The 24,296-nt window shown below is 35.9% G+C and overlaps 1 protein-coding gene across 5 annotated transcripts in view; it reads right to left on the minus strand.

The window, feature by feature from the left end:
• GABA-B-R1 (gamma-aminobutyric acid type B receptor subunit 1) overlaps nt 1–24,296 on the minus strand; it is a 418,797-nt gene that overhangs the window by 35,169 nt on the left and 359,332 nt on the right. For all 5 annotated transcript variants that reach the window (XM_023161124.2, XM_074182810.1, XM_074182811.1 and 2 more), the window contains 2 exons: nt 10,928–11,078; nt 8,550–8,799 (listed from right to left, as the gene is read on the minus strand). In XM_023161124.2, the coding sequence (XP_023016892.2) occupies nt 8,550–8,799; nt 10,928–11,078 (401 nt within the window). The remainder of the gene's footprint in view (nt 1–8,549; nt 8,800–10,927; nt 11,079–24,296) is intronic.

The raw sequence follows: 24,296 nt of genomic DNA on the forward strand, positions 1-24,296 counted from the left end.
GATTTGATTTGATTTGATTTGATTTGATTTGATTTGATTTGATTTGATTTGATTTGATTTGATTTGATTTGATTTGATTTGATTTGATTTGATTTGATTTGATTTGATTTGATTTGATTTGATTTGATTTGATTTGATTTGATTTGATTTGATTTGATTTGATTTGATTTGATTTGATTTGATTTGATTTGATTTGATTTGATTTGATTTGATTTGATTTGATTTGATTTGATTTGATTTGATTTGATTTGGTTTGATTTGATTTGATTTGATTTGATTTGATTTGATTTGATTTGATTTGATTTGATTTGATTTGATTTGATTTGATTTGATTTGATTTGATTTGATTTGATTTGATTTGATTTGATTTGATTTGATTTGATTTGATTTGATTTGATTTGATTTGATTTGATTTGATTTGATTTGATTTGATTTGATTTGATTTGGTTTGGTTTGGTTTGGTTTGGTTTGGTTTGGTTTGATTTGATTCGATTTGATTTGACTCGACTCTATTCAATCAAAAATAGCTATGAACACTTTCCGACAGGCATGTTATCATAGGCATGTTTGTTAATATTTGATAAAAAATATGTCTTATCAAGTTATCTCATGGGTGAAGGTCGGTCTCCAACGGTCTTCTCTACTATCTTGAAGAGCTTCACAACTATGGGCCCATATGAATGTTTGTAATGTTTTTCTAAGATATAGTCGTACAAATCTTTTTGGGATCTTTCATATGTACACATTTCATCCATATAAAATTATACTAGTTCATGAATTGAACGAAGATGATTTCGATAGACGTATCGAGTTTTGTGAAAGTCTCCTTGAGCGGATCAACTTGCATCAGAATTTCATGTATAAAATTTGTTTTTTAGATGAACGTATGTTTAGTTTGAATGGAGAGGTGAATCGGCAAAATTGTTGATATTAGAGTAATACGAATCCTCATTCATACATTCAAGTTAACACCTAACGACCTAAACTGAATGCTTAGGCAGGAATTTCAGGTGAACACATCATATGACCATTTTTATCGATGATAATTTGACTAGTGATAAATATTTGGATACATTGGAGACTAATAATACCGTGCATCAATAGGGTAATTGTGGAGAATATGAAATTATTCGAAAACGAAATAGTTTTCCAGCAGGGTGGTGTACTTCCTCATTATGCAGCTCCATTGCGACAATTTCTGGATGATCATTTTCCTGGTGGCTAAATTAGCAAAAGAGATCCTACAGGAAGGCCACCAAGGTCTCCAGATTCCACTTCTCAATATTTCCTTTTATGGAGTCATTTGAAGTCTGAAGTGTATCAGATAGAATCAATAACACTTGATTGAAAGATCTGAGAGAGAATATTATGAGGCATTGAAGAGAAATAACTCCCAAGATTTTCAATCATGTGAGGGCTGCAATGGAAGATCGTTTGTAGCATTGTATGAAAGTTTGCCCCATTGTATTTTAATTTAAGAATTCATAAAAAAATTCTTATTCTGATTTATTGCTTCCATTTTCGTTTCTGGAACGAATATTTTGAAATGTGTCATCCTATATAATTGTTGACGTGTTTTTTTATTTTTCGTTCAATTTTTGGACGATTTTGGTAATGTAGCAGGAGCAGAAATTGACCCCCTCTGTTAGCCAGTGCCGACTGCTGCTGATGCAATGGTTTTGACATATGTTTATGATTTCGTTCACTTATTGTACTGGAAAATTGAAATACATTTGAGTTGATTTGGTTGGATTTGATTTGATTTGATTCGATTTGAATCGACTCGACTCAACTCGACCTGACCTGACCTGACCTGACCTGACCTGACCTGGCCTGGCCTGACCTGACCTGACCTGACCTGACCTGACCTGACCTGACCTGACCTGACCTGACCTGACCTGAACTGACCTGACCTGACCTGACCTGACCTGACCTGACCTGACCTGACCTGACCTGAACTGACCTGACCTGACCTGACCTGACCTGACCTGACCTGACCTGACCTGACCTGACCTGACCTGACCTGACCTGATTTGATTTGATTTAATAAAAAAAATCGATTCAAACTAACTCAGTCAAAAATAGATATGAATATTTTTCAATAGGCAAGGTATCGTAGGCATGTTTGTCAATATCTGATAATAAAAATGTCTCATCAAGTTGTCTAATGGTTGAACGTCGATCTCCCACGATATCCTCTACTATCTTGAAGAGCTTCCCAACTATGGGCCTATATGAACTATTGTTATGTATTTCCAAGTTAATTGATTTTTTTTCTAAAAGGCAGACTTACGATATTTTGGAAGATTCAAACTATCACACTCCGACCGATTCGGCTTCCGTGGGACATAATCTACAACAAATGCTCATCTCGAAATCTTACATAAAAGTTAAGTGTGTGGAGGGGCTTGGCTATTCATTACCAACAATGTGTGGCACCTCTGAAGTTTTCAATTGTATTTCTAATTAAGTTTTATTAGAAAAATGCTCATTAGTGGGACGCCGTTGAAATTTTTCGTGTTATGTCTAGAAGGTAGACAATAGTTCGTCTATCAAAAAAACAGATCTGTATCAGATCTGAAAATCATAAATCGTGGAGTACTTCAAGGTTTAGTTCTGAGACCACTACCATTTATCATATACGTTAATAGCCAATGTTTTCATATGAAAATTTGATGTCGAGTGGTTCCATTCGCGGATGATACTGTTTTCATTAGTTTCAGCAGCAACATTTTTTGGCATCTTAATGATGCTGATGCCTGAAGCAGAAGCTTAGTTTTCAGTCGATAATCTTTCAATGAATCATAGAATCTTCTAGATTTGAAATCACGCTAGGTAATCACAATAAACTGCTTGGGGTTGTTTAAGGTTATATTTACATTAGGGCTTTTCATATTGATCTACCGAATAACAGGATTTTCAGTCTTTAATTTCTATTCAGACAACTAAGGCACTTTTTATCCGCTATGGTACGGTTTTGAGAAGTAATTCTGTTGTTTCTATAAAGATATTCAGGCTTCAGAAACGCGCAATTAAATAAGAAGCTGAGGCTAGATTCAGAGACCTATACCTACCATTTTTCAAATAACTGAGAAACCCCGTCATCTATGAGATCAAGAGAAACTCGTTTCGTGAATATCAAAGATGAACAAGGCTTCGCGAGGCGATCAGATACAAAGCCAAAGTCTTCGACGAACGAAATTCGGTGGTCGATCAGGATCATTATGAGATCACGATGATCTCCTGAGGACGCTAACTTGGTTGCGAAACGCGCATCGAGAGACCTTAATTTTTGTTCTGGTATTGGGAAAGTGCTTTCAGTAGACTACTGAATCCTGTTCAACAAATTGAATTCAGGTACTTTCTATGGGGACAATATTCTGGGTCTACTAATGTTGCACAAAAAAGGATATTTCACCTTATGTAAGGTTTTAAACCTAGAGGGTTTTCCACTAATGTGTTCAAAACATTTTGACGGTGTCATCACTCTTCATATGTGAGGCATGTGTTTATGTCTTCAATAAACTACTATGTAGTAGATCATGCACTACAGTGGTATATAACTTCCACGAACTGTAAATATGTTTCTTTTCTATTTATATATGTGTTTTCGATATATGTAATCAGTTTATTTCACCGACTGACTATTGGTATAAAATATATATTGTCCATAGAAAAACAGTATTATTACTATTATTATCTTCATTCCCATTCAACTCACACGAAGACAATTCGATACGAAACTTTTTCGAATTTCAAAAAGTTCCGAAATCAAATATTAACTTGCACTTAGCTATCCACTTCAGGCTTCAATTTAATAGGATAGATAATGTGAAAGTTCAAAGCCGAGATCCCACCACAAGATAATCCTGTTGGTTGTATATCCTGGAAAGTACATTTAATTTTCGTTTGCTGACAGGATACACAGTACATAAAATCCACTTTCCAATTTCCGTCTAACGGAACTTCGGTTTGGCTCAATTTATCGCATCTGTCAGGCACTTTCTTTCGCTAAGCCTAGAGAGACATTTAGCATAACATACTAGTACACAATAAACAATAATATCCTAATTTTCTCATTATTTTCGTTGAAATTTTCAACAAAATATATTTTTTGAAGACTTTGTTTCGGTTCCACTGTTTTCAAATTGCAGAACTGAAACCCTTTTCTCGATGGGCGCTCCACCAACCAAGTTGGCATCTTCAGGAGATGCTATGAATATGATCGTTGCATTCATTAAACAAGGAAGCAGGAGATGACTTAGATTCCTTTCCACGAAATTTGATCCGATATATAGATGCTGTATTTGCTCTCCTGAAATGAGCGGGAGTTTTCACAAGAAAATTAACCGATAATTTCAACTCGAAATCATTGGTCCTATCATCATGTCGAAAGAAAACATGACGATAGGAGCCTGTAATGATATTACAGAATTATATATACCAAAGTAACGCCAAGAATAACACATTAATAACACAAGAATAACACATTAATAATTTTAGCAAGATTTTTCACAAATAATCTTTGACTTTGATTCATCCCACTAGTCCATTCCAGAGATTTCTTCAATTGGGACGGGCTGAAGAGTAACAACTGGAATGGGAAGCAAAGAGTATAAAAACGACGAAAACGATAATTTCGATATTGGAATCGTAGCAGACACCGTTTTCAATAAAAAATATAAGGACGTTACCGAATAATTCTGGTACTAAGCAAACTGATGCTGAGAGTTTGGGATCCTGAATATATAATTCAGATCTTAAATATTCTGGAGAGGTGCCAAAGAGGGCGATACAAAATGCTGATTCTTCAAAGAACGAGAAGAGAAATGAAAACATAGAAAGCATCAAAATTATTTACAGTTGAAACTATATTCGTTGACAATAAAAAATATTGTAGAAGTAGGTCTCGGTGGTGATTACAACTGACACACTAACTCCAGATAATAATACAGGACACAGCTGTGTGGTAGCTGGACTTGGTAGTACTGATACTGGACAAACAAATAAAAATGTTGTGAAATAGTGAATACTCAAACAGCCACTGTTGGAAAATGAGAATTTGCGCCATATTATCACTTTGTATATATTGTTGAAAATGGAGGAAAATTAAAGAATGGATCATCTTCAGGTTTGGGGTGGCTCAACTCAACAATAACAATTGTCAGCTTCGGAAGTTCTAAATGAAGATGCTGCCCAACAGAGGTGATCAAAGGTGTTAAAAAGGAAATTGATGACGAGTAAATGTGAAATGGTTCAGATGACAAAGCTTGAAGCACCATTTCTTCATTGGTGAAGAACCTACAGAAAGTACACGAATGAGCTAATCTCAGCAATAAACTAAATAAACTATATCTTCTGGGAAAACTGATTCGAACGAATGAAAAAATGATTATTTCGACATAAAATCTCTCCCAATTACTTTCACAGTAGGTTCTGGTGAAGCCTGCTGGAAAACAACTACTTCCCCGGCTAATACTACACTGGATATTGAATCATATCCGACAGATATTTATGCAAGATATTCCATAGAGGTAAATCTCGAAGATGTTTCTTGTTCATACAGTAGCAAAACCATGCTGAATTTATTCAAGTGCATCATTTATAGACCGGTTTCAAGGTATTGCCTCTCAGTTCATTGATAAATTGACATTTGAGTTGTTTGTCAAAGTGAAGTTATTGGATCAGTTGAATAGAAAAAATGTAAATGACTCTGAACAATCAGGTACAACATTGAAAACTCACAATAAAAATTTTGAGAAAATGAATCAAGACTCCAAGGACACTTGAAGAAAGATTGTTGTTTCTTGAAGGAATGACAAAAAAATAGTATGGAAGCAAATGATGAATCAACAAAGCATATATAACTTCCAGACTTTGTTGAACATCGCTCCGAATGATAACGTGAATCCAGTCGATAAGAGCCAGGCTCTTATTTGGCATAACGCATCAGGATAGGCAGCAGGGTGACGAATCTACTGACCAATTTGAGGATAAAAAGCCGCTGAGTTAGGAATATTGTTTCTGTAATTATTCAGAAGAAATGTCTATGAATAAAGACTGATTTTTCGATTCTGATACGTCTGGTTACATAAATTTGAGAAAACGTGTTAGCCATTGTTATTTGTCAGAACTGTAGTCAATTCAAATTATGATTTGAACAAAACACTTGATAGTTTTACAATTTATATGTATAATGAATCTCATACAGCAAGTAATTTTTACAGTCTATAATTTTGTATGATCTATCAGTCTCGAAGTATATGAAACTTAATCTTCAAAATATAACATTCGTGATCCCACAACAGTTAGCTCTATTTGCATACTATGTTGGATTCAACTTTTCTCAAAGAACAGGCATTTTTGCCTAAGAAAACTGCATCTATGGGAAACCCTCACCCGAGAGAATAAGCACCTCACTCTTGAGGTGAGCAAGGTACTTATTGATATTGTTGTAAATCATGCCCCAAAGAAAGGAACGTCGCCCGTCGCTGGTAGCCATAATTCAATTGTGACATGATCAAGATCACGCTAGCGGCCGTTCCAGGCGAGGCGTTGCCTCAAGAATATTGCTCCCGATGTTTCGCGGCTATTCGATGTTCGCGCCGCTTCGATAGAAATCCGAAGAATTTTCCAGCGCCTCCGATTGCTGAATATAAGCGCCATCCACTCGCCTATCGAGACAGTCAAGTTTCGCGGACAGTGTCGTACGGAGCGTTTTTATAAGGCGATAGATATTTGAATAATAGTTGTAGTTTTAGTTGAAGTGTTTTTTTGTAATTATAGAGAAATAAAGTTGAGTTTGATTATTGTTCAGTGTGATAAACCCACGGGGAAAAACGTAACATTTGGTGTCGAAAGTGGAATAATTGACTGAATATTTTTTGTTATATGGTGAAAACAATGGGTGTCAACTACGACTAACTTAAGAAAATGTTCGAGGCTTTGCAAGCAAGCCTGGCGGAGAATGAAACAGAAGAGAGGAAGATGAACACAGGAGAGAGGAAGAACGATTTCGTCGAAATGAAGAAGATGAACGAAGGAGAGAGGAAGAACGATCATGCCAAAATAAAGACCTTGAATTACTACTAAATATTCTGGAGAAACAACAAAAAAAGAGAGAAAAATATAGTAAATTATTGGTAAATATTCAGGAGAAACAAGAATAAGACAATGCGATGTACCTTTACAGGAATTGATTCAGGAAAAATTTAAAAAAGTATTTCAGGAAAGAAAGGAGGATTCGAAAAGTAGTCAATGAAAAGTTCGATGGGTTTGAGGGGGAACTGAAAGAGGAGCCTGAAGGAGTTGAAAGGAAGTTTGAGAAGAAGCTAGAAGGAGAAGAAGAAAAAGTTTCGACCAGACGTGATAAGGTAGCAGGCAGAGTCTCCTTCATTGCCAGCTTTGATAGGGAGATAAGCTCCCCTACCTCCCGCTGGAGGTAGGGGAGCTTATCTCCCCTACCTCCAGCGGGTAGGGGAGGAGAATCCGGTCTTGAAAATTGTACCGGAATGGATTGACAAAGGAGTGAGGCAGGAATGGCAAGAGATCTTCAAGCACGGCCATCAGGAAAAGGGTTACTGGCTCTAATTGAACTCCATGTGCATTAGAAATAACTTTCTCACTCGGAAATGAGAAAGTCCGGATGGGAGAATCCACAAATTCCAAATAATCCTTCCTAAGTTGTGTATCCCAAATATACTTGAACAGCTCCACGATGGTAGAACTGGAGAGCATTTTGAAGTAAATAGAACTCTAGAGAGAGTGCGACAGAGGTACTATTGGGTTAATTGCCGCCGAGAGGAGTGGTGTAAGCACTGTGACCTGTGCTCTTCGAGTAAGGGTTCGAAGATAAGGCAAAGATGGGGGTTGAAGCAATACCTCAGTGAAAATAAGTTGCCATTCTTGGAGCACTTCCATTGACATCATACGATGAAACGGTAACATAACGGTACCTCATGGGTGTGATCGATTATTTCTCTGAATGGCCTGAAGTAGTAGCCTTACCTAACCAAGAGGCTAAAACGGTGGCGAAAGCCCTGTTATAATTGCCAGACACGGAGTACCCCAAGCAGTACATTCGGATCAGGGCAGCAACTTTGAATGGATTTTTCCTAACAGTGGACCTAACACCACTATCTAGAGTTGAATCATGGGTGCTTCATTTCTGAGCTCTGGTTTTACTCTAGTTGTTTGTAACTAATCTTTTCGATGTCAAAGTTTGGCTTTGTGAGAGACTGCCATTTTGGATTAGCAAGGCCCCATCCCATAGATGAAGTCTTTGGAAGAAGTGATGCTTACTTTTACTTGGGTTTGTTCTCTAAGATCAGTTGAGTCAAACATTGCACCCGCGTTGAATCATTAACACTTTAACTATAACCTCAGTTCCTTCAGTCAAAGTTACAGAGAGAAAAAGAAAACGATTTGTCATTTGGCGGTGGATGTTGAAGCTCCAATTTGTGACAGCAAGGTATGTGTTTGAGGAATTTTTTTAGAGAACCGTCCTTAGTTTAGGTTTGCTACAAGCCGAGTTATTTTGTAATACTCACCATCCGCACTTTTGGATCACTTTTCGCTTTGGTTGTGAGCCTGTGTACCCTCCAAACTTTGCTGAACATCGCTCCAAATGATAACGTGAATCCAGTCGATAAGAGCCAGGCTCTAGTTTGACATAACGCAGGATAAGCAGCAGGGTGTACGAACCTACCGTCCAATCCGAGGATAAACACAGCCGTTAAACAGACGATGATACCAAAAAGCATGATCGTATTGCACACTGGATGAGATGACTGAATAACCCTGAAAGGAATTGAGAATTTTGAATATGACATGACATTGAAAAAGTCTATAAACTCAATCGTTTCAAATTTGTAAGAAAGTATCATTGTTCAGGAGCAAACGTTGAATAGAGCATCAGCTTTGAGAACAAGAAATAAAAAATATGTAATACTTCTGAGATTTATAACATTCGGCTAATTTATAATATTCATGTATCCTCAAACTCTTCAGTATTATTTTGGGAACATTTTCTGAGAATATAATATACTGACAGTAGTCAAATTGATGACTTCCTTTGAATTTTCGAGTTGATTTAGAGAAGACAGATCAATCTATACAGTTTCGAGAAAGTTTTTCCATAAAAAATTATAGTGAAATCATCCATTGTTTTTCAGTTTATTTGTGTTATTAAAATGGGTATTTATTAGTTTAGGGCTGATTTTCAGAACATCCTTTTTCATTGCAAGGAGGTTAAATTGAAATATTTCGACATAATATAAACATATTCATGATGATAATCACAAATTTTCACAGTATATACTGTATTTGCAATACGCGTTTCCCCACAATAGTGGTTTCCTCAGTTGAATTGGTTCTTCACTCAATTTACAATATTCAAAAATCGACACTGATTATATTATTAAAGATCACTAATTGGTGAACAGGTAATTATGAGACAAGATAGCCAGTAGGTACGAAAGCGGTATAAATTATTAAATCTGTTTTTCCGTTAATCAGCTGTCGCCCCCATACGAACGACAACTCTCAGAAGTTGAGAAACTTGTGCGAGCTAAGGACTAACGAGCTCTTACCTTTTAACGTGTGATTTCTATTGTTACTAATGATTCGAATGATTCTAAATGTTTAATGAAAATGAATTCGGGAGTGGTGAGAGATTACTTCCATGTTGTTTGTTCAATAGGAAATTTGTTCAACGTTCAATAATTTCTAAGGATTTTTTCAATTCAAAACTTTTTTGTGTTCGGATATTCTGGTTTTGCAATTTCTAGATGTTCTCCCAATATAAACTTTTTCAAATGAGCAACATTTTAGCTTGTAGACCTCCGATTTGTTGTCCTTTGCGGAATCATGTTTGTTGTGATAATCAGATCCGGAAATATTGGTTTTGAGTTATATTGAAAAGCTATTTTATGTTTTGGTATATGAATTAGATTTGTTTGAAGAAAAACTGTAATGGTTGATGTGACCTGTGGAACAGGCTGAAACGTCGTCTATATATCTGTACCAATAAATCAATTTACTGTCGTTGATGCTGCTCAAAAATAAAACAGACCCTTCAATAGTTAGCTGCTGGTTTACCTTGCTATTTGATTTCCTAAATTTTCTATGTGACTTTTATATAGTCCGTTTTTAACAGTTCCCACTGATGCTATATATGAAATGGTGAAGCCTACAAGATACAAGACAACAAAAACCATCAACAGTATGGTCGAATTATTCAATGATTAAAAGTATGTTACAATCCAATAATAATGTAGACATTTGAAAATATTTCAAACTAATTACATTTCTGAAACAAAATGGAAAAGGTTACACGCCCAAGAAAGCTGCGATATTCACGAGTACACATATTAGTGACTTTTTAAATGATGCTCCCGATGAAGTTTATTTAATGGCCAAGGTTGTTGTATTTGGGATTGCAGGAGCTTGTCAAATTTGTGAAATCAGCCAGGTAACATTAGATGATATTGAAGATTCGGGAACGTTATTAAATGTGAAACTCAAGCAAACAAAGAATGATGTAAACAGGAGATTTGTAGTTACTGAAGAATATATTAAAATTTCCGGGAAAATTTTCCCCGGGAAAAAAGTACTCACTTTTTATAAAAAGTGATATTTTGTTACCTCTCATCAGAGATAAAATGTCAAATTTTTTTCACGTCACAGAAGAAACTTTTCTATTATTTGACCAACCCTGTAATTCTTAGCAATCCAGCAATAGCATTACCTTCCACCATTTCCATACACATACAATTTTTTTCATTATGCATAAAACCTTCCAAATGATCTCTTCGCAAATTAATTTTATTAGAAAAATATTACATTTTGCAGTACTTGATACGATTCTCGCAATGCCTCATTCTCTATTACGATATAATTTTTCGAAATTATTCTTCTGTTTACTTACCGTCTGTGTTTGTTCCAAATATTGAAACCTATCAAAACACCCGCTACTATGATTCCAACGCTCGAAATGATACACATACAAATAAACAAAGGCAAAGATAGAGTTCTCAATACACGTCTGATGATGGTCCGATCTTGAGGCACTTTTCCACCTGAAAAAGAAATGGTAATAATAATAACGATATGGTGTTTATTGTACGGAGATAACAAACTGTATAATAGTTTTTACAAATAGTATTGACTTTTGATGCACTGTTCGGAAACTTGGGTGTAGTAATGAATATTATTGGAGTTCTATCGTAAGTGATCATTCTCTTTGAAATGTTCACTTGGTGATTGAAACACGTGTCGAGGTGTTAAAAATGAAGTTATTTCCAACAACTCCACACGTGTCTACCTAGTTCTCATCCTCTTGAAGATGATCACTTGGTGATTGAAAAATAACATTATTTCTAACACCTCAACACGTGTTCGAATCACCAAGCAATCATCCTCTTGAAGATGATCACTTGGTGATTGAAACACGTGTCGGGGTGTTAAAAATAACGTCATTTCCAACACCTAGATACGTGTTCACCGAGTGATCATCCTCTTGAAGATGCTCACTTGGTGATCTTCAAGAAAATGATCAGTCGGTGATCAAAACACGCGTCGAGGTGTTAAAAATAACGTTATTTCCAACACCTCGGCACGTGTTCCAATCACCAAGTGATCATCCTCTTGGAGATGATCACTTGGTGATTAAAACACGTGTCGAGGTGTTAAAAATAACGGTTGGTTGTTGGGATAGAACTTCAGTAATATTCATATAGTATTGAATTATCTTTTTCTTGCTCAAGCATCAATATTTCAGTAAGTACAATTTTTCGATTAAAAAAAGAAATGTGTTCGACCAATATTTACCAACTGCTATTATTACTGCGGATAGTAAGAATTTTTCAATGAACATTTTATAGGCTCGGAAACTTTAGGTTCCTGTTCTGAACAGGAAACTAGCTGTCAAATGACGTGGCATCGTGATTAAGCCCTTGTCCCTTATATTGATGGAAAGTGTGTGGGACTAGCCTTCTACGATTACCTTCGTCCTCATTATATAAATAGATGTTGATAGATGAAGTCTTCAACGATTTTCCATGTTGGGACACTTCAATTTTTGCATTCGTAGTCAGACCGACGTATTCCGTGAATGAAACTCACGCAAACATTCAGAACCTTCTCGATTCTATATTTATGGTTACTTTCAAGACAAAGAGCGTAAATAAATTACCATAGGTGTGACCTGAGATAAAAGAAACGTGCCAAACTATATCGAGGATAAACCTTTGTTGGGAAGTGGATGACGATATTTCATGGGGAATTTTTCTTTTTTTTTTCAAGGACAAAACACATGCACTACAGGAAAATCCTTAAGGTACTCTCAGAGCGTTGCCTGTGCGAAAGTAGCGATTCACATTGGATTTCAATCGCTGGAGACTGAATCCATTTGGGAAAACGTTCACAGAGACTTAATTTCACATAAACGCTTTTCTCCAGATGAAAAAGTTATTAAACAGTGAAGTTCGAGGTGTAGTGAGTTCGACTTCAAAACGATGAGCAGACACAGACCGTCGCGTATTTCTGATATGTACCGCTCTTGGTGGAATCAAATGTGCCAAGTCACTTGAACACTTCCCGTAAAACTATCTATAGAAGAGGGACAAATCTCCAACTTCTCTTCGATATTCCAGGGTATCAAGGTTGCACGTGATGTTCGCGTCTCCAATCAGGTGGATGGCTCTTTTCTGGATGGAATCCAGCAACTTCAGGGTATGTTTGGAGGTAAAGCTCCGTAAATGAGAACAATACTCCAAATGAGGTCTGATCTGAGCTCTCTCTGTCTCTTTAAAGTAGGGAGGGTGTGTGTAAGTCCACAGCACTTAAGCCACATGTGTCCCATTGTACATCCTCAGGAGGAGTTGTCCTCCTAGGTCATCGTCCATCCTGTCCCTTCCAGGAAGATGGACAGGTCACTGGGAGACATCTCCTTTATATCGGCAGGTGTAGGCCAAGACTCGCCGAACACACACCCTCTTATTAACGATAACTCCGGGCACTCGCACAGGACATGCCTGACAGTCTCATCTTCCTGTTCACACATCCTGCCTAGAAGTGTGTACACTAGGCCCATAACATGAAGGTGTTTTCTTAGTTGATAGTGGCCAGTCAAAAATTCTACTATTGGGCGTGGATTTTTTCTGGTCATCGCCAGATATTTCTTCAGCACCAGCTTCATGAGTGTAACATTTTATTAGTTCTGCAATTGTCGAGGTTATCAGGCCGTAGGTGCCACTGAGTCCTGAAATTCTTAGTCCAGCCGCTTCCTTGGTTAAAGAGTCGGCAATGCGATTACCTTTACTCCTGTCGTGCCCTTTAACCCACCTCAGGATAATGTTATTATCCACCGAGGCTTTGGCTAAATCTTAGTAACACTCTAGTACTAGCCCTGAGGTTATACGTTGTCTGTTCAAGGCTAATAGGATTTGTCTGCTGTCAGTGCAGATTGTTATGTTTTTGCCAGAAATTCCTTTCTTGGTCATTTCTTTTGAGGCGATTGAGAAACCAGCCAGTTCTGTTCGGATCATGCTGATATTCCTTCCCATTCCCCACTTAATTCTTAGGCTTCGTGATCTGGAGTACACTCCAAACCCTGAGCCTTCTTTAGTTTTTGAGCTTAATTTGTATTTTGTAGGGTTTATTAAACACAAACCTGGGTTCAATTGCATCGCTTGTTGCCTGCAGCAGAGGTTGCGCAGTAAGCGCTTCCCGCCATAGGCCCAGCCTCATTTGATCCATTCCTACTTCGATGTTTACACCAGCCATGCGCAATCGTACCATAGCCATTAACGCAACCTCCTTAACGTACAGATCCAGAGATGTCAGACCCGTGATTAATTCAATTGCCGCGGTTGGTGTTGTTCTTATGGCTCCTGTGATGTTTAAACAAGCCAGTCGCTGTATTTTATATAATTTTTGGATGGCTGTTGCTTGTAGAACTTTCGGTCCTCTTGCAATGGCTCCATACTTTAACATAGGACTTATTATTGCAGTGTAGATCCAGGTGACCACACGGTGTGAAAGACCCCATGCGCGTCTCACTGTCCTCCGACATTGCTCATAAGCCACGTATGCTCTTTTTGCTCTACTCTGTAGATGCTTCCTGTCGAGGATAGTACCAAGGTATTTTACCTCTTCAGAGAAGTTTGCTTTTAAAGATTCCGTAAATGAGAACAATACTTCAAATGAGGTCTGATCTGAGCTCTATAAAGCATCAAAAGTTGCTAAGGTGTGTACAGTTTTCTGATATGGAACAGTTTTTCAAGCTTTTGAGAAGCAGCCTTTGTGATTCCAGCGACATGATTGTGCCAAGACATTATGGTGTCAATTTCAACCCCCCAAAAATTTGTCGAAGTAGGAAAGGAAATTGTCTAATCTGACATTATTATATCCGATTCGGAGACATTTATTTTCTTGGAGACAACCGATATCTGGATTTTTGTGGCATTGAATTGAACCTGGTTACTTTCACCCCAATTCGAAATCACTTTTAGATCCCCAATTAAGATATGCAACCTCCTGCTGCCGGTGAATATGTGCCTCCGTAGCTGATGTCCTGGAAAACAAATGAAATGACGAGACAAGTGTGCTAGTTCAAACTTTCATTATCTATGATTAGAAATATATGAAAGAACGAATAAAATTAGAATGCAAAGCTAAAATAAAACGTAAAATGAAAATACAATGAGAAGAATAAAATGATTTGGATAAAAGGTGAAAATGACCAAAGAGACAGAAAGGAATAGAAAGAGAATTGAAAATAAGCAATTGAATGAGCAATAAATAAGCCATTGAAGGAGACCCGAGTTTGGTTGGTGACACGTTGAAGACACCTTCATAGTATGGAACCATATAAATACAGAACTAGACCTCTTTCTGAAGCACATCAACAGTGTAAAATCCTCCATCACCTGCATAATGGAGAAGAAAGTCCACAACGAATTGCCATTCTTAGACGTATTGGTGAAGAAGACCGACAATAAATGGAAAACATCTATTTACCAAAAGAGAAATCATTAAGACTCTTAAGAATCGTGCTTCCTAACTTCGTAATACGAAGAAAGGTCTCAAAAAGGAAATGAGCGTTATCAGAAGAAACGATCTTCAATAGTGGTAACCCTCAAGAGATGGTGGAACATATTTGACTAGAAGACATGAAGAGAGAGCTTCGCAAAGAAGAGAAGCCGTCACATCAGTGCTTACCTACGTCAGAGAATTGTCGAAAAGATAAGAAAAATGAGGTCCAAGTGGAACATCGGAACCTACTTCAGATCTGGAAACACCATCGGCAGCAGCCTCTCGAAAACCAGGCCACCAAACGCGGATGCGATTCCAAAAACTGTATTCACTGGATACCCTGCCAGTGAGGCAAATTCTACATCGGTGAAACTAAGAGGCCATTGGAAGTTCGCAATGCCGAGCACAAGAGAAACACACATAGAGGAGAAACCACACAGTAAAAAGTATTTCTTTAAAAGAAGATCATAGGTTGCTTTGAAATTTTTATCTCTATTGAAAAAATTATTACTTTATGCCAACATCGCCATGTTCCACCAGAAAATCACACTTTTGTCAACAAATAAATCAAATTTCTTGGCCTTTCAACGACATCATTCGTTTGATTTTATCATTGCGAAGATGAACTATTTTGAATCAAGAAAATATAATACCATCTCAAAATTCACCACCTATTTGAAGGGAAAAATAAACTTTCAAATGGAGAGAAATATCAACTTGATCTGAACACACAGTGTTTGTTTGAATTTAATACTGCATTCCTTCAAATAACTCAATTCGTTTATAACAAGAGTTTTGTGAATCTACATACAAAACTACATTATGATCGACTGAAAATAACAGGAATTTTGTATAGAATGAACAGGGTTTCTTTAAAAGAAGTATTTCATTCATTTCAGTCTGAAATAAACTGTGGTGCTCTGGTCTTTCTATGACCCCCATAAGTGAGAGGGGAGCAGGGAATTCCGTTGTAAGCATCGCGTATGCGCCAGTATGTGTTGGAAAGTGATGTTGGTGTGTTGTGATTTTAAGGGAGAAGTGTTTTATGTGTCTGTAGGCAGTGCAATTTTTTTCCAATTATTTTGTATCTACCATAATGGAACAGATTTTACAAGACTGGGGTCTTGCACAGTTGAAAGATATTTTCATGGGTAAGTATTATAATTGGATAAAACTCCGCTATATCAGTAAGTACCCTGTTGTATACATAGTACCGAAGAGAAGTGGTAAACTTTGACGGTAACTCTTAATTTTGCCCTCATTTTGCGAAAATTATACCAATGCTCCGTAATTTTTCACACATGCATTATTACATTTGCCGAGATCAGCAAGTGTATATTAATTTAAACTGAAAAATCCTACTCGTTGATTTGAATTTGCCAATCTCTTGTTTTGAACATAAATTTTATCTTGTTTCATTTTCTCTAAATGAAATTTGATTTTCTCTTAGAGCGAATTCATTTTTCATTGAAAGGTAGAAGTACTTATAGTTTCGACAATAAATTATAATACAAAAAATACCAAAATGGGCACCAGTAGATATAAAAAGCTTCTATATGTGACAGTCACTTTCTGATTTCAACATGTAGATATTTGTTGTATTCCGAAACGTCTTTGCTTTCTGTAATCACTTCAGAAATGTTTTTATGTTATTCATCAGGAACAAATTGAATATACCCTACTCAGCTTGAAACTATAGATTTCCTTCAGGAATGTAAGAAATAGGTAGAAATATTACCAAACTCACTAGAGATGAAATATGAATTTCCAAAAACGTGAAAACAGTGAATGCTGTTATTTAAATAGCAAATCATACTCTTTTAAGTATGTTTGTATGATCATGAGTTATAGTTTTTTAATGAAACATTGTATATTTTTAATTGATCTTCTAATAATACTCACACGACACTTTGAATTCCTATAACGGTTTCAAAATTATTATTTTGAAAGGCAATTTTTCTGTATAGACTTCTGGCCACTTCAAAGGGATTTGAGGTACGTCTTTTGAAATAATTATTTGTCTGATCAAATAATGTTTAGGCACCTTTTAACTTGCTAGGAATCGTATGTTAAATAATAAGACCTCAGACAAGTTTAAAATTTTGAGGGTTGTCATTCGCATGCGAACAATAATTGGGTTGGTTAACGGAATAAACCTACTTAAACAGTGCTTTATTGAAAAAAAATATTTTTTTTTATTAAGTGGCTGCTGTTTTCATATTTTTACCTTTCTATATATTTGAAATAGTGGCTAAGGATGATGTGCTGATTTCTTATTTCGTTTCAGAATCCAAGTGATGTTTCGGCAATTGTGGATAAACCAAAGCAGAATGCAGAACTTGATCGACAATAGTGATTTTTTTAATTTTTTTGTTAATTTGCAATTTGTGAAGAATATGTCCCTTTTTTATATATGTTTTTTTATTGAATATTTATTTATGTTATTTGTATAACTGTATGATCTATCAAAATTGTCCGGTTGGAATATGATATTTAAAAGGATGAATGTTTCGAAATATTTATTTCCGTTCACGTGTGTATCTCTCCTCGACACATTCATCGGATTTATTTTAATTTCTAAGTGATTTCCATTCGTTCAAACTGAAATTCCTGCTCAAATCTTTGTATGCTTCTGGTACACCGAACAATTCCACATTTCATTTGGAGTGATTAACGCGGCCGTCCATGTGCCGTTGTCTTCAGAAACTTCCATGCTGCATCAAGCTGATAGGACATTAAAAGATGATGGCTTCCAACTTGGCACAAGTTAAGCCCGTCATTAACACGAACTCGTTATTAATATTCATAACCGGAGCAGAAACTCTCCTCTCATTTTAGAATGAAAATGTATTATGGTTTCCAGCAGTATTTGTTAAAGAGAAAAATGAACCCTCTTGGGTAGCTCACGAAAATAACGGGAGTCGATCTCTGAAGAAAAAAACACCTTGTTTGGATTATTGATTGCTTTTTCAGTCATAGTATCTCAGGGTCTCAAGCTATTTGATATTCGCAGTAAATATTTTATAGAAGCAATAATAAAAACTTTTCATTTCAATGAAAAGGCAATCATGAAAAAATAAATAAGGATTTTGAACTTTCTTCTCACGACAAAAAAAAAAATCGAATGTAACATGAAAAGAAATGTAAAAGATTTCTCTGGAACCAATTTTCAGATTATGTAGAACATTCATGAAGTGAAAATATTGATATTTCGTAAGTGAAATTCACAAAACTGCTAATTTACTATAAGAGCTGAAAAGCCTTGGGACTAACATATAGATTGTGCTTGTCTTATTGCATTCACCGATTTTTCAGTTAGTTCGTACCTTCAAAAAGAAGCTTTTGGAATTCTACTCATGAGTTTGTGAGTAATTGTGCTAAGAGTGACACAATTTTTGTTATTTTCAAAACACTGACTACAAAACAATTTCGTATGTTAATTTTTCACTGCTTGTGGGATGGGAAAATATAGCGTTCAAACGAAGCAACGTCTCAAAAAGTGTTATAAATAGTCCTGTTCATCATAAACAGCAATTATTAATAATAATAATGATAATAATAATAATATTCATTTCTTTGGTTGAAAAGTATAGTTATGAAATCAATGAAAACAATAATCAAAGAAAATGTTTAGTCCAAAAGTAAATATAAAAATCATATAAATATAAATAACTACATGTAACCATATAATGAAAGTCAGTCAAAATTATATAAACAACACAATAACACAAACAGTCTAAAAGTATTGAAAAACATTCATAAGTCATAAAAGTAACAGAAGTATAAATGTAAATAGTTGTATACCATAAAGAAGTCAATATGTTATAAACTTGTTAGGACTTATGTTCAAAAGTTTTACCAATTTCGTCCCATCTCACAGCATTGAAAATTTACTGAATCCAGTAGAAAACATAAGGAACCAGGTAGTTGAATATAATATTTGGGTGCATTATACGAGAAGCAGCGGGTGAAGATGGTAGATTTGTGTTTGGGGATGACTAGAACTGAACTGTTCCTTGTAGTAAAGCTGTTAATCGAAGAGAATGTTTTAAGTTTCTTCAGTAGGTTATCAGGTTGTCGAGATATCAAAACTTTATGTGTCTTGGTAAGGAGTTGGAGAGTTCTAAGTTTCTCAACATTTAACCATCCTGATTCATGTATTGCTGGAGATATATTCTTCCGAGAAACGAAGACAGCTATTCTGAATACGCTGTAGTCAGAGAGCATCCGATTGTTTTAAAGCAGGTTCATAAATACTTTCGCAATAGGAAATTTTTGACATAATCAGAGACTCACAGTCTAAGTTTTAAGGTTGTGTTGAGCAAATCACGATTAAGAAAACGCTGTCTGAGAACGTTATAAGAAGATTGGTTCAGATAGCCGACATGTTTAGTAAAGCGAAGATCCATATCAAACCACAATCTTAAATTTTTGTATCTCGTTCACGGAGGGAAGTATATCGTTTTCGATGCGAACTTGAAAGGTAGAGTTGGTGAGCTCTCTATTCTTCTTAGCTCCGAATATCATTATTGCGGATTTATCAGAATTGAGCTTGGGCTTACAGTAGAAATGTCAAAGATGGCTTGGAGATCGTTATTAATATACGACAGAGCAGATGCAGACTCGCCAGACGAAGAAGAGAAATATAACTGCGTGTCGTTTGCATAGTGATGTATATTGCACTTTTTTTATGAAGAGGTTATTGCTGAAACTGAGATCTATTTTGAGGTAAAGGGTAAATCGTTCTACAACAGTGGTATTGAATTGTTGAAGTGGAACTGGAATGATTGTGTGGCTCTTGATGGAGATCGTTTTGACGAATAAGGCCGATTTTGAACAACTTTTAAACTGTTCAGTCCAGGTGTCACAGACCTAGTAACGAATGAGTCATCCACTTGCAGATTACTGTTGTATGGGGCATTTATTGACTTCTTTTAGTCCACAAACACCTAGAAAATCGAGCACATTTTCAAGGACCTCCTCATTAAAAAAATGGAAATGAATTACGGACAATTTATTTTGGTACTGGAAAAGATAACCCATTCATGGAAATCAAAGATATTGTACTAATGTGAAGGTTGGCGCTGCTTTTCGAAACTAAATAATATTGTGTTTGATGTTATAACTTAGTTCCACCCACAGATATATGTGGATGAGAAAAGTAGTAACTTTCTCTGATATTTCTCAATGAACTTTTTTGAATTTACCCAGAACTTGATGAGGAGATTATCTGAAATTACTTTTCAAAGCGGAATCACATGACAAAATTCTATCAATATATTTTCCTGCACCTTTGTTAAATCGATGATATCTGATATCGATGTTGAGAGGGTTTCTGTCGAGTTCAAGATATTAATTCCGAAAAGAAGTCATCAAATCGTGAAGATGTTCAATCATATCATCGTTTTTTTTCGTTTGTAACATTTCTCTCCACTAGAGAAATCAGTGTGGGATCAGTGTAGAAAAGTGATTACAGTTTATTTTCCATTGAACGATAAGTCCAGAAGTCAAGGTTTTTTAAAATAGTTCCAATTTTATCTTGGAAGATGTTGTTACCTTTGTAGACATGATTTCAGCTCGTTGAAGGCACTGAAGATATCGGCCAGGGATTATAGGACATGATGACATTTATTCATTCATTTGAATGTCTATAGATAAGACGGCGGACCCCTATACACATACTCGCAGACCCTCAGGATTCCGACTGATCAAGAAACACTGGTATAGAGTGGGATACTAAAAGAGTGTTTATGGTTCCGGTTTCCAACATGATTGAAAAATTTTGATGAAAATATCGAACTCGGAACCATATCTGATTTTTGAAAGGCCTACAATCGGTTGGTTACAGGGATTTATGAACACTTTACTGTGTCCCGCTGTACAAATTTTGTTAATCCTCACTGCAACATTTTTTTTCAATATTCAACAAGAATAAATATATATTTTCGGTGTCAATACAAAGTCTGAGGTGAGAGTGTGGAGGTTCGTAATAACATTCCCAGATTCGAGTGTAATCCGAAAATTTCCACTCAATACACGTTTTCGTAGTTTTCTGGAAACTACAGTGGATATGTTTCAAGAAGATGCGTGTTTATTATTTGTGTATTCCCATTTGGTTTCATTTTCTGATTTTTCCCTGTTACAGGATCAACTTCGAAGTAGAATGTATGTGACATGTAAATTAAAATTTTCTGCAAATCAGTGCTGTCACCCAAAATTATACAGGGTCAGTCAACAAGACTCCCTCGGTCCATTGTTATCAAAGGAATTAATTTTTCGAGCTGCCCAATTTTTTTTGCAGTCACATTGATAAATACCATCTTTCAAAATTATTTTCTCGCATACTAGGTAATTCAGCCGAGCGTGGCCAACCAAAGGTATATTTTTTAAACAGAACACCCAGTATATGAATACGTTATCCGATTCCACATATTTCTTGCTCTCTAAGGAATTTTTAAAATTTCCATTGTGGGATTGACAATTTTTTCCAGAAAAACCTATATTGCGGACAATATTTTTTAACTCATCACCCGCATGTCTAAAGCAATTGAGTGTATTTTTTTAGGGATAGTTGTTCAACATCACAATGATAATTTCTGGAATCTCAACTTTTGGAAACAATATATAGAGTGCTTGGTAAAACCGGTCAAGTTTCATTCATTTTCAAACAGACATTATTCAACTTTTTCAAATGGAACACCCTGTATTTCATTTTTTAGTAATTGTTGTGACCACAAAAAATGTACTTTCTTACGTTTACCTACTCAAATTTGTTTTTCGAATATTCAAACTAATCGCTTGTAGATTAGCAGTTTTCATACCATCTGGTGATAGTTATCAGCGGTCCGACGGTATGAAATGCGTAAAAAAACCTGAAGGATATTTATATTGCTTTTTTCATTAAAAACCCAGTTATCCAAGACTGACATCAAAAAATGAATGACGCTTTTTTCTCGTGTAGAGTGAATCATTTTCATTATGAATTATGTATTGAGAGATGTTATATTCACTCTTTTGAATATGACTTTTTAAAAACACTTTATTTTCAATTACAGACTTTCTTTGGATAACAACAAAAAATATCGTTACAAAAACTACAATGAAAAATGGAACAGAATCTAAGTTGATACTAAACGAATTCTAAATTAGTTCTGACCATGATTTGACCTCGCAGGGTCCATTTATAATGTGTAGACAGCGGTGTCAGCAGGAGACGATGGGGAATAACAAAAGTATCACGTTCTGCTGACTCTGCTGACTCAAAGTCTTGGAAGTCGTTATCTTGGTAATCTGATACCGGTGAGATCGTCCTACTCACGATATAACAGAGATATATGGTGTAAATGGTCTATGCTTTGCATTCAATAATTGTATTCAGCTTTCCAAATCTATTTATTGATCTACAGTATGGTAGCCCCAGCTGATATTTATAGGAAGTTATCAATTCGAAGAAGTCTGTTACAAATTGACATACGGTTTCTAAATAATTGTTTGAGTGAAGATGTCATTCCGAACCATCAATTATTATACAATTTCATACAAACACCTCTTCTATTCATTCATTCAATAAATGTATTCAGCTTTCCAAATCTATTTATTATTTGGAAGAACTGGTAATGTCAATCACGAGAGTGACATTACCAGTTCCAAACAGTTGTTGGACTACAGTAGGGATGAACTACGATGTCTAACAGGCCTTCTTACAGGTCACTGTCATTTGAATCATAACATGCAGAGACTTGGAGTGTCGGAAGACAGTGTGTGTTGTCTCTGTCTGAAAAATGATGAAACTGCAGAGCATATACTTTGTGCCTGCCCCGCTGGGGATCGGATCAGGTTCCTTGAGTTCGGCAGATCCGTACAGTAACTCTCATCATCTGATCTGAAAAACCACTCACCATACAAACTAATCGGCTCCGTTGAGAAGCTGGGTTTATTTGGCCGAGTGTGAATAGGTGTGAGCCACAATAAACCCTTATGGGTTGCGGTGGAGGGTCGAATACACCCACTCACTTCAGACCTACCTACTATAATTCTTGGACAACTAAAATAAAATTCAATTGGTGGAAGATAGGAATCAGGATGTACTAATGCCATATCACTTTTTTCTAAGTTTGTCACTTGAATTTGGAAACAAAGAGTAAATCTAATATTCTATCATCTACATTTTTCATAATATTATATTGGGGAAATTCACCAAATGATAAGAGGTCAATCAGAGGAGAATTGGTGTTATCGGTGTTCGTTGGAACAAAAACAGTGTTACATTCAGTGGGAACCCATTTAATATATGGAAAGTTAGTATCCAAATATAAGTATCGGATCACCTGTGAGTTCATCAAGATTTTGTTGAAGTTTTGAAGTGGAACACGTTCTTGCGTAGTCATTCCTGGGTGGTAAATGAACAAAGCAAATATGTACCTTGAAACTGTTGTCGTTGTAGATAGTGATCCATATAAATCTTCTGCTTCACTTTGAAATTGCTCTCGAAGCAAAACTTTGATTTGTTTTCGAACACCTATAAGGAAACCCCCTCCTGATTTTTTTTCATCAGAACAAGAGACACTTTTCCGATCACGACGAAAGAGGTTGTACTGAGACACATCAAACACTTCGGAGTCGAAAATTTCATTGAAAAGGTTTGTTTCAGGTATTAGATAAAGATCAGCCAAAATAATCACTAGAGGTGTTATTGCTCTCATTGAAAAAAATTTGTGAAAGTGAACGTAAGTAAACGTATAGTATACCTCCGATAATGAATGTAGTGAAATTTCGTAACAATTTTATACGAATGAAAATACAGGGTTTTCTATTTGAAAAAGTTGATTTATGTCTGTTTGAAAATTAATGCAACTTGACCGGTTTTACCGAGTACCCTATATATATTGTTTCCGAGAGTTGAGATTACAGAAATTGATATAGTGATGTTGACTAACTATTCCATATAATTGCTGTAGACATGCGGGTGGTGAATTAAAATATTATTGTTTCTGGAAAAACTTGGCAATACCGCAATGGAAATTCGAAAACAAAAATTTTTCAGAGACATAAAAAATAAGGGAATCGAATGACGTATTCATATATTGGGTGTTCCATTTGAAAAAATAAAACTTTGGTTGGCAACGCGAGTCACCCATTAAGCGAGAAAAAAAATTAAGAGGATAGTATTCATCGATATGACTGATAGCAATGGACTGAGGCAATCCCGCTGACTCACCCTGTACAGTATCTCTATATTTCACCTTTAATGATTGGACTGA

The sequence above is a fragment of the Leptinotarsa decemlineata genome, unplaced genomic scaffold (assembly GCF_025532065.1).
Source record: "Leptinotarsa decemlineata unplaced genomic scaffold, Ldec_3_MD MMD2_tig00026328_RagTag_RagTag, whole genome shotgun sequence".
Lineage (NCBI taxonomy): Eukaryota > Metazoa > Arthropoda > Insecta > Coleoptera > Chrysomelidae > Leptinotarsa > Leptinotarsa decemlineata.